This window comes from Medicago sativa, chromosome 1 (assembly GCF_051527215.1).
Source record: "Medicago sativa cultivar Bolivia chromosome 1, Bolivia_mono, whole genome shotgun sequence".
Lineage (NCBI taxonomy): Eukaryota > Viridiplantae > Streptophyta > Magnoliopsida > Fabales > Fabaceae > Medicago > Medicago sativa.
In genome coordinates this window covers 81,522,365-81,537,297 of record NC_140749.1, presented here as the reverse complement: position 1 = coordinate 81,537,297, position 14,933 = coordinate 81,522,365, and the positions used below count along the sequence as shown (strand labels likewise).

The following is a 14,933-nucleotide window of genomic DNA, read 5'->3' as shown; positions in this document are numbered from 1 at the left end:
TTTCCATTATACTTTTAAATAAATTTGTCGTCTATAAACAATGATATACGGCAAGAAATTTTTAAAATAAACATGGTTTGTTACAATTTAAAAGTCACATATATTTGAACATATAATTTTAATCAAAATTTCACAACATTGTTCATGATTCATATCCCTTAGCACAATAAAAATTTGTGAACACATATGAATGCTAGTAATTTATGTGTATGTTTGGATTTTATAATCGAAAATGCATTTGATGTTTTTAGATTATAAAATACGAACTGTATTTGACCTTAATTTAATTAGGTTTATTAAAATGACATGATTTGATATTGACAACAAATTCAACACAAGATATTAATTAAACAAATTTCATAATACATTTACATTAAAATCACGCTATGTATTACAAACATGCTTGACAACTAAAATTAAATCTATAGCATAAAAAGATGGGAACAATTCCATATCAAAATTAATATGAAATACAAGTTGATGTGGGACAACCCACTTTGGCTAATCATACTAACCCCACAACTACATATATGAAAATCTCTATTGACCATCGTACTATCCCACAAATACCGCAAATCAACTTTGAATGATGAACAGTGAAACTTGACACCATAATTGCCCCAAAGAAAAAATAAGAATGAAAAAGAAAGAATGAAAGAAGACGAGTTAACTTTCAAAATAATGAAGCTTTGGTGTCCATGTTTTCAAAACAATTAAGTTTTGGTTCTCCTATTTTAAAAATCGATTTTTTGGTCCCTATATTTAACTTCTTTTTTTCGTCAAATTTTTTGTCCCTATCTCATTTTTGAGTCATTTTTGATGATGTGGTTCTATTGGTTTATGATGTGACAACATTTATTAGATATATTTTTGCTAACATAAATATCCATATGTCCTAATAAGCGTTGTCATATTATAAATGAATCTGACATATCATAAATAATGTTGCAAAGATTAGTCGAGCGACCAAAATTAAGAGCCGACTATACTCTCAGAACTAACGACCATCACATTGCATTATACTCTTAAAATTAACAACCATCACAATGCATTATATTCTCAAAATTAACAACAATCACATTGCATTTTGATGGCCATTGGTTTCCACATAGAACAAGAGAACCAGTTTCTTCTTGTTTAGAGATTTTTCCTATTATTGATTCTTGTTTTTAGGAGTATACACATTCAGCGATAATATATTTATGGCGTAAAGGCCAACTGACTGCTCGAATGCTTAAAGGACTGAAATTGACTATGAAAGTCTTATTTGATACTTCACGGTCTTATTCGGTGCACACGATCTTTGAATGCTTGAAGACTTCATTGAACCCTCACTAGACTCGTCTTCTTTGACGTGGACCGGACCGAGAGACGACCTCATCCAAAACCCCTTTTATTTATAAAAAAAGTAAAACAAAGTAAAATTGAATAAAATTTACGTAGGAGATAAATTTGAACATTATTATATTTTTGGACACAATCTAATTCCAGAGTACTAGTTTATAAACCCCTGAAACCCTTATATTAAAACCCTACCGTCCCTCTCTATTCTCAAAATTCTCATTCCTTGCTACTCGACTAGGGTTTCCGCTGCGCAGCCTTTTTCCCTTCTTCACGAGGTAACAACCCTAAATCCATCAATTTCGTTTCTTATCGATCGATCAATGTATTCATATCATCAATTCATTCATAGGTTATTCGTGTTGTTTAGTTTACATCTGTGATTGATTACATAATGCTTTTGTTTTTCGATTTTTGTATTCTACGTGCATATTTAATCGCGATTCTTAATCCAATCGTTCTTTTATTTATCAGTCATCGCTGGTTTTGAAGGAGTCGATGGTTTTGTATTCTCATGCATTTTAACATTACCATGCGATTATTATATCATCCTTACGTTGTTCTTTTTTTGAGTTATTATTGTTATATACTTCTTTTGTTTGGTATTCCTTGGATTCTGTTTTTTTGCAATTTAGTTTTACTGTTTTAGTGTAATTACATAGGATCATTTGAAATTGGAGCCTGTTTTACGTTATGAAATTTAGTTTCAATTTGGTATTCGATTATCATAATCATGCTGAAATTATGTGCCTGTTTAATTGTAATTCTGAATCCAAAAAGTGTGATAATCCTTTATGTTTTTAAATAGGTGGTTTTACTTTGTTGTGAAGGTTTTAACTTTTTGGATTGATATTTTCGAGTTTTATGTTGATTCATGTAATACAACATATCTGATATACACATGCGAATGTATAGTTAGTAGTTATTTGTTTCTGGATCCTGCTGAAACATCATATTTCATCCCCTGCTGACATATTGTTGTTGTTCTCGTATTTTATTCTTGGTTACTGAAGTTTGTTTTACCTGTTATATCTGCTGAAGAATCTGATTGCATGCCTGATTAATAGATAAGATCAGAATAGACACACACATATGCTTGTCCGGGACTTGACTCAAATGGAGCCCTTTAACTCGGTGGTAGAGTAACACCGTGGAGTCCCTTTTTTTTCTTCTTCTTTTGAAGCATGTGTGTTCTATATTATAGTATTTTATTTTTTTTTTCATTTTTTTTTACTTTGGTTCATATACAACTTGCCCTTATAGCTCAGTGGTAGAGCATCAGTCTTGTAAAACTGAAGGTCCGTAGTTCGATCCTGCGTGAGGGCAATTCATTTCATATTGTTGCCAAACCCATTTATGGGATAACATTTTGTTGTTGTCGTCTTCTTTGAGTTCATATTTATCTGTTGATTTCTGTTGAATTGTTAAATCCTTTAGTCAGTGTGTTGTTGACAGGCAGCATTTATTTAATTTTTTTCTTTCTTTGGGGACATGCTCATGTATTATTTTCCTTGGCAGATCTTTTTGTGGTTTTCAGCTTTTAAGGACTAATGGGTAAGGAAAAGGTTCACATCAACATTGTGGTCATTGGCCATGTCGACTCTGGGAAATCAACCACCACTGGTCACTTGATCTACAAGCTTGGAGGTATCGACAAGCGTGTCATCGAGAGGTTTGAGAAAGAAGCAGCTGAGATGAACAAGCGTTCATTCAAGTATGCCTGGGTCCTTGACAAGCTTAAGGCTGAACGGGAAAGAGGTATCACCATTGACATTGCTCTTTGGAAGTTTGAGACAACCAAGTACTACTGCACTGTCATTGATGCCCCCGGACACAGGGATTTCATTAAGAACATGATCACCGGAACATCCCAAGCTGATTGTGCCGTTCTCATCATTGATTCCACTACTGGTGGTTTTGAAGCCGGTATTTCTAAGGATGGTCAGACCCGTGAACATGCTCTCCTTGCTTTCACTCTTGGTGTGAAGCAAATGATCTGCTGTTGCAACAAGGTATTTTATTATTTTTATAATTCATTTATTTAAGTACTAATTGACATCTATCTTGAATTCATTTATGTATGGACTAATTGCCATCTATCTTGAACAGATGGATGCTACTACACCCAAGTACTCCAAGGGTAGATATGATGAAATTGTGAAGGAAGTTTCATCCTATTTGAAGAAGGTTGGCTATAACCCAGACAAAATTCCATTTGTTCCCATCTCTGGTTTTGAGGGAGATAACATGATCGAGCGCTCCACAAACCTTGACTGGTACAAGGGTCCAACCCTTCTTGAGGCCCTTGACCAAATCAATGAGCCTAAGAGGCCTTCAGACAAGCCCCTCCGACTACCACTTCAGGATGTCTACAAGATTGGAGGAATTGGAACTGTGCCTGTGGGGCGTGTTGAAACTGGTGTCATAAAACCTGGAATGGTTGTCACTTTTGCCCCTACTGGACTGACAACTGAAGTCAAGTCTGTGGAGATGCATCATGAAGCTCTCACAGAGGCCCTTCCTGGTGACAATGTGGGATTTAATGTCAAGAATGTTGCTGTTAAGGATCTCAAGCGTGGGTATGTTGCCTCAAACTCCAAGGATGACCCAGCCAAGGAGGCTGCTAACTTTACATCTCAAGTGATCATAATGAATCACCCTGGCCAGATTGGAAATGGCTATGCCCCTGTTCTTGACTGCCACACCTCCCACATTGCTGTCAAGTTTGCTGAGCTTGTTACTAAGATTGATAGGCGTTCCGGTAAGGAAATTGAGAAGGAGCCCAAATTCTTGAAGAATGGTGATGCTGGTATTATTAAGATGATTCCCACCAAGCCCATGGTGGTTGAGACTTTCTCTGAATATCCTCCACTCGGCCGTTTTGCTGTTAGAGACATGCGTCAAACTGTAGCTGTTGGGGTCATCAAGGCTGTGGAGAAGAAGGATCCCAGTGGAGGACTTAAGCAGACCAAGTCAGCATTGAAGAAGAAGTGAACCGAGCAGGATGATCTATCTACCTGGGAAGCATATCATAGTTATTACAATAAATGGTCTTTGGTCCTTAGTATTTCTATTTCTCGTCTAGTTTACTTGTTTTTCATATTAAGTGTCAAGTCTGCACCTTCATCTCTTAGCTTTTGTTCTCAGAACTGGGTTCTAGATCGACGGTGGCAGCGCTATATCTGTTTTGTTTTTATGCTTTAATTGTTGTGTCTAGTCAGAAACTTGGATTTTGTAAGCAAGCAGTAAGTTCCAGGACTTGCTGACTCTGTTTCTAAATATCAACTCTTTATTTTTGTGTTTATTGCTTGGTGTGATGTTTAAGCTTTTGCTGGGGCATGGTTCTATATGGTGGTTTAGGCAATATTGTTGCCTAGAATATCAGGAACATTTTTTAATGTTCACCTGCGCAAAGTACCGATCATTTTATCTAAATTTTACAATTGCCAGGTAGGAGCCCCTAAATTTACAGCAGTTATCTTTGGCAAATGCCAATGACATTTTAGCGTACGTGGTTCTAATATTATACCTAGGTAATCAAACGGGACAGGACATTAGGTACGAGTTCAATTTATAAAATATCATTCAATTGAAGACTAACAACAAATTGATCTTCAAAATTGAAGACAATCAATCAATTTAATAATTGCTTCAATCACCTTAGATGCAAAATAGGGATGAATAGATGTTCCAAATTGAATTTTGTTAATATTGTTCAAATGAACTTTAAAGCAAAAAGTCTCGGCAAAAAACAACTTTTTAACGGGACTTTCTTATTCCAAATGGTGTCGATATTAGTTTCGTTCCTTACAAATTGATCTTTCTATGAATAATTCTTGTATATTTTTTTTTTTGTTAAGAATTTCTTGGCAGCTTCAAAACCTTTTTCCCTATATTTTTCGAAAATGCAACTAGGTCATTTAATAATTCTATATCAACATTGATACACGTATTTTTCGATTGAAAATTCTTCCTAATTGAATTTACTGCAAACAATACCTCATACCAAATAATCATGCCTAACAAAATCTCAAAATTTTCAAGCTCACAAGTGGGATAAAAACTTCAGTTTTTATTTTATGTTCGTCCCTAACTTCACCTAATTTCAGTAAAGCATCTTATACCTGTAAAATTTACAATCTTAGAGATTTTACACTTTTAACACCATTTTCTCAATGTAAACATAAAAAAGTTACAAGTTAATACTGTCTCATTATTAATAATAATATCATGCACACACACATATATATTAGTACAATGATTTTAGTGACCTAATGGTTGAGACGACCCTGATTGCGATCCTACACAACTTATGATTCAGTCTTTATAATTGTGCACATAAGATATTTGTTTAGTTTACCACACATTGCGTATTTTTATTTTTATTTGTTTTGGATATTCACATTGTATATTTGTATATTTTGACAAAATACTCATCTCCTTAGAATTCATGTTTTTTTAACATACATAAGGGTTAATTCTGTACTTCAAACTCAAAGTTCATAGTTCACATAGAAGAAACAAGGTCTCGAAGAAGTTCTACTACCGCATTCACACTATTGGATCTTCTCATTTCTTTTGATTCTTCCCGCTAGGTATTCCCCATGATTATCCCTCTTTCTTTTTTTCCTTTTTTTCTTTTAAAGTTATCATTTTTACTTTTATTCTCAATCACCCAGATCACAAATTGTTGCACGTAAGCTATTTGCACTGCACTCTTTCGGTTTCTTCCATTTTTAAATTGTTGGTATCAACGATTTGATTTACGTGTTTTACTTCCAATTAATTAATCTCTTGCATTTTTATTTTGTGTGTTTAGGTTGTGCTTGTAGAAAATTTGACTCCCATTGTAGAGAGATGTTATTGCCGTAGCTGTAATTTTGTTGTTATTGGAATTATCATCGTACTTGTTCATTTTTGTTTTGAAGATTTATAGAAATTTTCAAAACTCAAAACCCTTGATGAAATTTGATAGTAGTTTAGGTGCTTTTGACATAATAATATCTTTGCTTACAACAGCAAGAAGGTAGCTGTAGGGATATTTGATTTTCAAACCTGCAATTCTATTCTCGCCACTAGGTTATTTGACAAAAAAAAAATTGTGACTGGTTTCGTTGTTTTCCTGATTTTATTTTATTTTTTAAAGTGAGGATTAAATTGGAGTTTTTTCTGAAGGAAAGGATTAAATTGGAGTTAATAGTTCTAATAAGAGATTTTTGAAATGTAGGAAAAATGCAAAATCCAGAAGCAAACCAGCTTCCTGAAGTTGATTCATTGCCGGATGGGTTTGTTGAGGGCACTGCCGAACCTGTTGCGCCTGCTACTCCAACTCCTGAACAAGAGAAGCCCATCAGTGATTACAAGGAGGATGGTTTCATTGATTGTGGTCATTCTAATGGATTATCAAACGTGCCGGGTAAGCGAAATTAGTGAACTAAAATTAAAATTGTCTCTCATGTTCTGTTTTCTTAAGCATTTACTTTTCACCTCTCAGACTGCTCGGTGGAGGGACATATTGCAGCACCTCTAGCTAGTTCTGTTTCCGAGTCTCAACCATCCAGAAGCAATGATGTAAAAGAGCAACAACAAGGAGAAGGCCAGAGTTCAGATAAATGTAATTATCCTAACCATCGATGCCCCTTTTGTAGACTTCGTATTTAGTAACTGCATGCTATTTAAGCAACATATTGATGTTTACTTAAAAGCAAGTTTTAATTTGGCCGACTCTACAATAGAGTGTTGTCTTGATCATTTGCTTATGGGGGCTATTTGTATAAGTTCTTCTATAACTTCCGTTCTTTATTAAGTAGATTATGTATTCTGCAAGACCAATGTGTTGTACCAATGTAAACTTTTCTTCTTTCCTTATTCATTTTCCTACTCATGGAATTTTTTAGGTGCCCCTGGGTGCAATAGGTCCCATTTTCATACTCATGCTATTTATTACATACTCGACTGTCAAAATTGTAATAGTCCTTGCTGATGTGTGCATGTCTACTTTCTGGATGTGACTTAAAAACCATGAAACTCTTTTGTTTATAGTGTCCTAGTTCAAACATTCTCCATATTGTATTGAATTAGGCATCCCTTTTGTTATGACCCTCAAATTACCCTCTCTCTGAATTATCCATCTTGTCTAACTATGTATATCAAACATGAAACGACTTTCCTATAAATCTTTTCCGCTCTGAAGCTAATTGAATGTGCATGGTTTGAAGAACAAATTTGTTGGAAAGGTGAACTGTATCCTTTAGCTTAGCGTTCATATACTATCTTATATGATTGAACAATTGGAGACGGAGTTCAAATCCCCCCGGGGAAGGTTGTAAAAGTAAAATGGTCATTAGTGCCACTTTAATTAATAATAATTTTTCCCTTCTCTATTTTTTTCAAATGTGTGGAATGATTCTGTTAACAGTCATAATTGACGGATTCTTGTGTATGCTTGAGCATAAAAGTTAAGAGACTTATGTGCATAAATTAATATAACTGACGGATTCTTTGGTATGATTGCATTATTGATGTCTTCTTTTTCTTATCTCTTTAGTATCTGATAAGGTTCTGTTACCATTGTTAATTGTGGTTGCAGCTAAACAACCTTTGGAGACAAAAGCACTGCCTGTAAAGGATGCATGTGCTTCAGGGATGGTTGATTCTTCAAAAAACAAAAAATCAGTGAGTAAATTCTTATAATTCCTGTATATCTCTGCATGCATTGGAAATATATATATATATATATATATATATATATATATATATGGTTCGGCTATATATTTTGTTCTCTGCCTTTCTCTCGGACTCTCCGAGTAACTTTGCCTCTATTTGATAAGACTATTTTGTCTGTAGTTCAACCCATCAACTATCGCATTTTATTTTACTAGCTCTTTTGTTTGTTTATAGTAGTATCTTTACAAGTTTAATAATAAAAAAAAGACTCAGGGGGTTTGATTAGGTTCTATTGAGTAGGGAATTCATTCGGAAGGGTTAGATTAGTTGACAAAATAAAGATTCAGAGGGTTAGGTTAGTTGACAAAATAATGACTCGTAGAGGGTCAGATTATTTTCGATGAGAATATTTCTTCTTTTTTGCATTTCTCTGTTGGTCAATTTGAGTTTTTTTCCCCTTTCTTTTGGCATGTCATACATGGCTACGTTCAGGAGAGACTGAATAGTCAAACTTCTAATTTTCTCAGGAAACTGGGGAAAAACGCAAGGGTTCAAAGCGTGCACTTAAATCAGAAAAGGAGCTCTTAGAGTTTTCACTCAAGTATCAACAAGTATTGGCTGAAAGAGATGCAGGTTGGAATGAATATATCTGATCTTGAATAATGTGTTTTGATTTTTTTGCTGGAAAACATTTGTGAACTTTCTTATTATGATAGGAAAAATCAAGAGAAAGTGAAGGAAGGTATTTGAGAGGATTAGAGAAAATAGACAGACTGTTTGAATCTTAAAATTCAAGAAATGAATCAACCACTTGTTACTGTACACTGATATTTATAGAGGATCAGCTAAGATAGAATTCTAGAAGATCCTGCTCACATCGGTTTATAACATGATAACTGAATGTGCTAAGTCGGCTAACATATTAACTGTTGTTATGTTGGACCTCTTTTTAAATGTATTGCTATTATAAAGTGCAAAGTAATAATTATGTGTTTATTCATTTATTTTCTGAACCATAGAAACCAGTTTCTATTACATTACAGTCATCTAATTCTGCTGATGACAAAGCTATTAGTTCATTCTACAGAAACGGTGTTACATAGTGTAATCAAATTATTGGGTTTCATACTTTATACCAGTGTAATTTGATACTAGGATATTGGAGGGATTTTCACTTTATTAAGTAATTAAGTTATTACCTTTGTAATTGAGCACTTGAATTGCATCTTCTTAACTGTAATGGGATTGTATTGCTCTTTTGGTTTTCCTTCTAAATGTATTGCTTCTCTATTATTGTAATAAGTTTATCAACAAGTTATTTTTCTAAATGACCATTTGAACATGGTACAATTTTTTTTTCTTGTATTAATTTGGGTTAGGTTGGAGTTTTGTGTAAGCTTGTGTTGTTTTGAGAAACACTTAGGGGAAATGGTATATCTTTAGAGAAACTTTTTTGAAATCTTAAATACATTGCAGCCCTTAATCTGTAACTAATTTTTGTTCATTGACTGCTTCATTCCTTTTTGTAGCTTTTGCCGTCAGAGATAAGCTTGAGTCACTATGCAGGGAGTTACAGCGTCAAAATAAAATGCTGATGGTATTCTTCTGTTACAACACTACCTCTGAAACTGATTATCTAATATATAAGAACAAGAATTACTAGATGTTGAATGCCTAAAAAATTAGGCAGGAGGTTAATCTGACTACAAAACCAAATTTGGGGCTAATCTGACTACTAAGTGATTTCGCTTGTAGTGGAACACCTGGTCACGGGTTTTAGTTTCCATCCATGGAAATCTGAATTTGTTTGTTTGCTTTGCTAATTGAAAATTAGTCCTTGGTGGGTTGGGTTTCATCTTGCACTGCCTTGATGAGGCACTTGTGTACAGAGCTGCTGGTATCTAAATTCTGAAGAAGGGTAGCATGTCCTGGCCATTTCTCATGTTTAGTTTATAACCACCTCTAGTGCAAAACTAACATCCCACTCACATAAACACATAAACTAAGGGCTGTGCAAAAGTGAAACATTAATAACTAGAAATATAAAAATGCTTCAGATCTCTCAACTGAAGCATTTGTTTTTTATTTTCAGACCCTATCCTGCCAAAGTATATGTGTTTAATTTTCCCCTCCTAAACAACTCCCTCCATTCCATATCTTTGGTGGTGTAAGGTTTTTGCGTACAGATTGTGAAATTATTTAATTTATGTATATTTGTACTAAAGTACTCGTCTTTACCATTAATTATTTAAATTCTCTTTTTTCTTTGAAAAGAGCAAAATACTCCACGATAAGCAATTTCATTAAATATAAACCATCTTAATTATATCTCGGGGTATAGTTGGGAAACAAAGGTTAATTATATCTTGATTTTCTAAAACATCCATCCTTTTGAAACAAAAATGAAATGTTAAAACTACCAAACGTTTGGAATGGAGGGAGTACATGTGAAATCTTCCTGACATCATATTTGCACAACTTTTTAATTTCTAGTTCACTTTCCTGATCATCCAAAAGGTTACTTCTTGAGAAACCTATTTGGAAGTCCAATGCCCGCTGGTAATTATTTTGTCTGAATAGATGTATTTCAACAGGATTAACGAATAAACTTTTATCAATTTCTAGGCCTCACATTTGCATTCAGGGCAATTACTCTCCTCTGGAAAATCTTTTTGGGATTCTTGGAAGTAATTTGGTGTTGTCTGTCCCTCCTCTTTGAGAAATTCTTGTTGATTTGTTATGAAAGTTTTGGTATTGAAGCTCATATTTCATGTCATTGTGTGTAGTGTATGTAATTTTGTTTAGCTGGTTATCAGAGTGCTTCCGTCTTGAAGAATGTCTCTTTTTCTCTCCTAATCTCGCTACAGTATTTTTTTTCCCTTTCTGGCTCTTTCATGTCCTAGTCATGGTTGTTGCTACTGATATGTGGAACGATTGAGCAGTCTTGTTTCATTCAAGTTTTTATATTCCATGTTGTATCTCCTCTTTATCCTAATGAGTTCCTTTTCTTATTACATGAATGTGACTTCTACCTGGTAGTGTGATCAGATTCTTATTTATTTTACTTCAAGAGCAACATTTTGACTCTGTTAATGAAAAAACTAGGATTCATGTTCCATTATTTTCAGGAAGAATGCAAACGTGTATCAACTGAGGGGCAAAACTTGAGGATGGACTTGTCAGCTAAGTTCCAAGATGCAATCAAGGTTTGAACATTATCTCTAGTTTACAATACGTATATATTTTGAACAAAGTGTACATTTGGTATGCTTCCACGCTTTAATTTATGACACATAAAAAAATCAATGAAAAACTAATCAGTACAACAGTTTAGAGCCTTTTTTTTTTTTTTTTTTTTTTGAAGAAGCTAAACTAGCACACCCAAATTGGCACCAGAGAGAATCGAACCTAAGGCCTTGAGGAGGAGCAAACTCCAAGGTCCCAAGCCAACACCACTTACTCTTTTGTAATTTTTAAAAACTTAAAAACAGATTTTGGAAAGGATATCAAACAGGCCCTTAATCTTTGAGCATAGAATAGCAGATGGGTTGCCTTGAAATTAATGTTTCTTTGGTCTTGCTTGTCATCTAAAGATATTGTTGCTACTTAGTTTTGAGTTCGGCAATCAATCTAAATCAAAGACAGGGTGAGCATTCCTGGATGGACATCTCTACTCTTTACCTATTTTGCACACCCATTTTTCAGCAAATTTTTAAATCTGGAAAGATTCAATTAGATTCCAATATGTTCAAGGATAGAGGAACGACCACCTCCCGCGAAAGATCAAGCAGTAATTTTTATTGTGTATACTGTTGAGCTGAATGTTAACCCACACCCACTTAGTGGGATAAGGCTTGTTTGTTGTTATTGTATATATTGTTGGGATGAATTATTTTCTTTTATAGGATGCTTTCTTGTTTTTCGACTTGCTATAATTAGCATCTATTCAATGCTCTGGCAAATTCTTTGGGTTAATATCCCTGAAATATAGGTGGCTGGGTTGAACAGTAGCATTCAATATCTTCTCTTGCATGTCTTTTTTGCCTATATACAAAGAAAATCTAAATGGTGCCTAGTTGATGGAAACTGGTAGGAATGGAATTCTAAATCTACAGTAAAGTTATCAAAAAAGCAAGTGATACTACTGTTAGGATATAGAATAAACGGGAATTCGAGTAGTTAGTTAGTAGAGGAATATTTGTATAGATAAGAGGATAGTAGGATAGAGGGATTTCATCAAGTATTATAAATATTTAGTGAACAGAGTTATACACAGCAGTGACTCTTTTGCAGAAGAGGAAACCCTTGGTGGATCTCTCTATTTCTTGAGTACTTACTCCCGAGTCTAAAGTCTTCATTTGGAAAATTGATGGTTTTTACCCGAATTGTAAAGAATAGTAATATCTTTTCTAGCTGGCCCATGGAATCATTTTTCAATTATCTTATTAAAATGCTCCAAAAAGCAATTGCCATTGCTAACTTCTCTTTGCTACAGGATGTGAGTATCAGGCTCGAAGAACGAAAGGATGATTGCCTTTCTCAGCTAAAGGAGAACGACATGTAAGACCCTGAAAAGTTTTTTAAGAAGACATGATTTTGTGTTAAATTTTTCTGTGTTATTGTATTTTACCATCCGATAATACTTGGTATAATATTGTTTTTGCCTGCATTTGTTTCACCCCTCCCACAGCTCAAAAGCTGGGCTCTGTTCTTTTTTTTTGTGTTTTACTGCACCATACAATGGCTCTTTTTAAAAGGAAAAAAGGGAACACGTTCCTTTATGGATCCTATGATTGTTTCTTGTTGAGCCTAAAATAATTCGACATGATTTCAATATAGGTTAAGAAACAATTTAAAGCAACTTGCTGAGCAATATGAACTATCTGAGCAGCAATATGCCCAGAAGGTGACATTTATTCTGTTTTCTCTTGATTGACATTTGTTGTAGTCATATTTATTAACTTTTGAGACTGGTTTACTTAACTATTTTTTGTATCAATCAACAGTTGAAGCAAAAGTCATTGGAGCTACAGATTGCAGAATTAAAAATTAAGCAACATGAGGAAAGATCTGCTCAGGAACAGTCACAAATGAAATTATATGCAGAACAAGTATCTCAGTTATTGGCGACTGAGAAGAATTTGCGTTTGCAGCTGACAACTGATGGAGAGAAATTCCAACAGTTCCAGGTGGTTTTTTTGTCCTCTTTTTCATTTCAGTCACAATTTGACCACTTTATTATATTATGTGCTATATTATTTGCATAAGTGTTGCTTGTATTTTGTAATGTTTAACATTATCAATTCATATGCATATCATCCATGATTTGTTATGTGTGCATATAATATCAACCATTGATTTGTTTAATAACGGTTGATATTATTCACTTTACTCTTTAAAGTGAATTGTTCACTTCAGTGGATACTTATCCCTATTTTAGAATGGTGTTTGGCTGATCCTAGCACTTCTGGTTCTGATTTGAAACATAGTGTGGGATGTAAATTTACTTTAGATGTTTATACATTTAATAAGATTGTATGTTTCAAACATGCATTGAATTTCAGGAAGCATTGACAAAGAGCAATGATGTATTTGAAACATTTAAACAAGAGATTGAGAAGGTAAACTTGATTTCTCCTAAATATTACATTTTTTTCAAATCATATTTTGCTTGAATCATATCTTACTTGGATGAGCATATTTCTAAATCGTCGTCCTTTTCCATCATTGTGGTAAAAATCAGATGGCAAAATCAATGAAGGAACTCAAGAAGGAGAATCAATTTTTGAAGAGTAAATCAGAAAAGTCTGATATTACACTTATAGAGTTAGTTGACGAGGTACATTGCTTGCGTTTCCTGTTTTGTTCTTGACCATTTACTATTCTATAATATATAAATAGGGAGATAAATTGGACCATAAAGCAATATGTTAGTCACTGTAATATAGACTTAGATATGTTTTTTTCTCCGTCTATCAAAATATGGTAATTTTTGCTTTTCATCCTTAAGGTATTCGGTCTCATTGCGGTTCCATATTTTTAAAAATGAATCAACAATGAATTTTTGCTTTTCATTGTCTGAACAGCGCGAGCGCTTGAAGAAACAGCTGGAGAAAACGAAAAATCAAAAAGAAAAACTTGAATCGCTATGCCGGTCACTTCAGGCAGAGAGGAAGCAAAGTTTATCCGAGAACAAGAGTAATAATAGTAACAACTCGGCTCCAATATGAAGAAGAGGTGGTTGCAAACAACTTCTAGAAGGAAGGAAATGCATCTTTCTAATACCTTGTTTATATCTGGACTAGTGGCATGTCTTGGTTTGTTAGGGAACTTGCATGCAGTATTGCAATTACATGATTGTGAGATTTTTTTGCTTTATTGCAATACCATTTATCTACATTGAAAACGGGGTAGTAGAGCGCATCTTCTATTGTCTGTCCTTTTTCCTTTTCATGAATTGTATGACATCCTCAGTTTGCACAAAAGCAATGAGACACGCGATTTTGCCGGAAACTTGGCTTGGGAGCTTCTCAATGACTGTCCAAAACATGTACTCGGTATTTTTGCGTATGCAGTGTGTTTGGTGTTTTGGGGGTTAAGAGAAAAGTACTTATAAAACTTTATGAAGTCTAAAGCTTTTTATGCGTGTAATAATAAGAAATTAACACAAGCAGTAAAAGTTTCTAAAGCTTTTAGAAAATATACCAACAAATCATTTATTTTAACTTTTTTTAAGCTTTGTCTAATTTCAAAAGCAATGTTAGTTTGAATGAGCTTCATTTTGCTAATTGATATCGCATAAGCAACCCCATTACTTCTATTTCAAATTGAAGATGAAGACAAAATTGGTGCAAAATTTGAATGCAATTTGAAAACGAAAAGAAAGGAGGTTTTTAGGATTACTTGTTGAATGGGAGGTTCCAACT

At 34.0% G+C, this 14,933-nt stretch overlaps 2 protein-coding genes and 1 non-coding gene across 3 annotated transcripts; all 3 read left to right on the top strand.

Moving 5' to 3' along the window:
* The first annotated feature begins 1,534 nt into the window (after positions 1–1,534).
* LOC146958072 (elongation factor 1-alpha-like) lies at positions 1,535–4,645 on the top strand. The gene is made up of 3 exons (XM_085741204.1): positions 1,535–1,619; positions 2,860–3,353; positions 3,451–4,645. The coding sequence occupies exons 2-3, from the start codon at positions 2,892–2,894 to the stop codon at positions 4,333–4,335; spliced, it is 1,347 nt and encodes a 448-aa protein (XP_085597330.1). The 5' UTR covers positions 1,535–1,619; positions 2,860–2,891; the 3' UTR covers positions 4,336–4,645.
* On the top strand, positions 2,595–2,667 carry TRNAT-UGU (transfer RNA threonine (anticodon UGU)). The gene has a single exon. It is a non-coding gene; the product is annotated as a tRNA-Thr (tRNA).
* A 1,191-nt stretch (positions 4,646–5,836) lies between the features above and the next one.
* On the top strand, positions 5,837–14,520 carry LOC146958071 (alpha-taxilin-like protein). Its single transcript, XM_085741205.1, has 13 exons — positions 5,837–5,936; positions 6,569–6,757; positions 6,836–6,955; positions 7,931–8,016; positions 8,535–8,640; positions 9,537–9,604; positions 11,136–11,213; positions 12,503–12,567; positions 12,847–12,913; positions 13,014–13,196; positions 13,572–13,628; positions 13,751–13,846; positions 14,094–14,520. The coding sequence occupies exons 2-13, from the start codon at positions 6,574–6,576 to the stop codon at positions 14,235–14,237; spliced, it is 1,254 nt and encodes a 417-aa protein (XP_085597331.1). The 5' UTR covers positions 5,837–5,936; positions 6,569–6,573; the 3' UTR covers positions 14,238–14,520.
* Positions 14,521–14,933: the final 413 nt, after the last annotated feature.

Bases quoted from the DNA above. Each gene is read 5' to 3' on its own strand.
- LOC146958072 (XM_085741204.1), top strand. From the start codon at position 2,892: ATGGGTAAGGAAAAGGTTCACATCAACATTGTGGTCATTGGCCATGTC. The intron at 3,354-3,450 runs GTATTTTATTAT...TATCTTGAACAG, and splicing joins TGATCTGCTGTTGCAACAAG to ATGGATGCTACTACACCCAA.
- LOC146958071 (XM_085741205.1), top strand. From the start codon at position 6,574: ATGCAAAATCCAGAAGCAAACCAGCTTCCTGAAGTTGATTCATTGCCG. The intron at 6,956-7,930 runs GTAATTATCCTA...TTGTGGTTGCAG, and splicing joins AGGCCAGAGTTCAGATAAAT to CTAAACAACCTTTGGAGACA. The intron at 12,568-12,846 runs GTAAGACCCTGA...ATTTCAATATAG, and splicing joins CAGCTAAAGGAGAACGACAT to GTTAAGAAACAATTTAAAGC.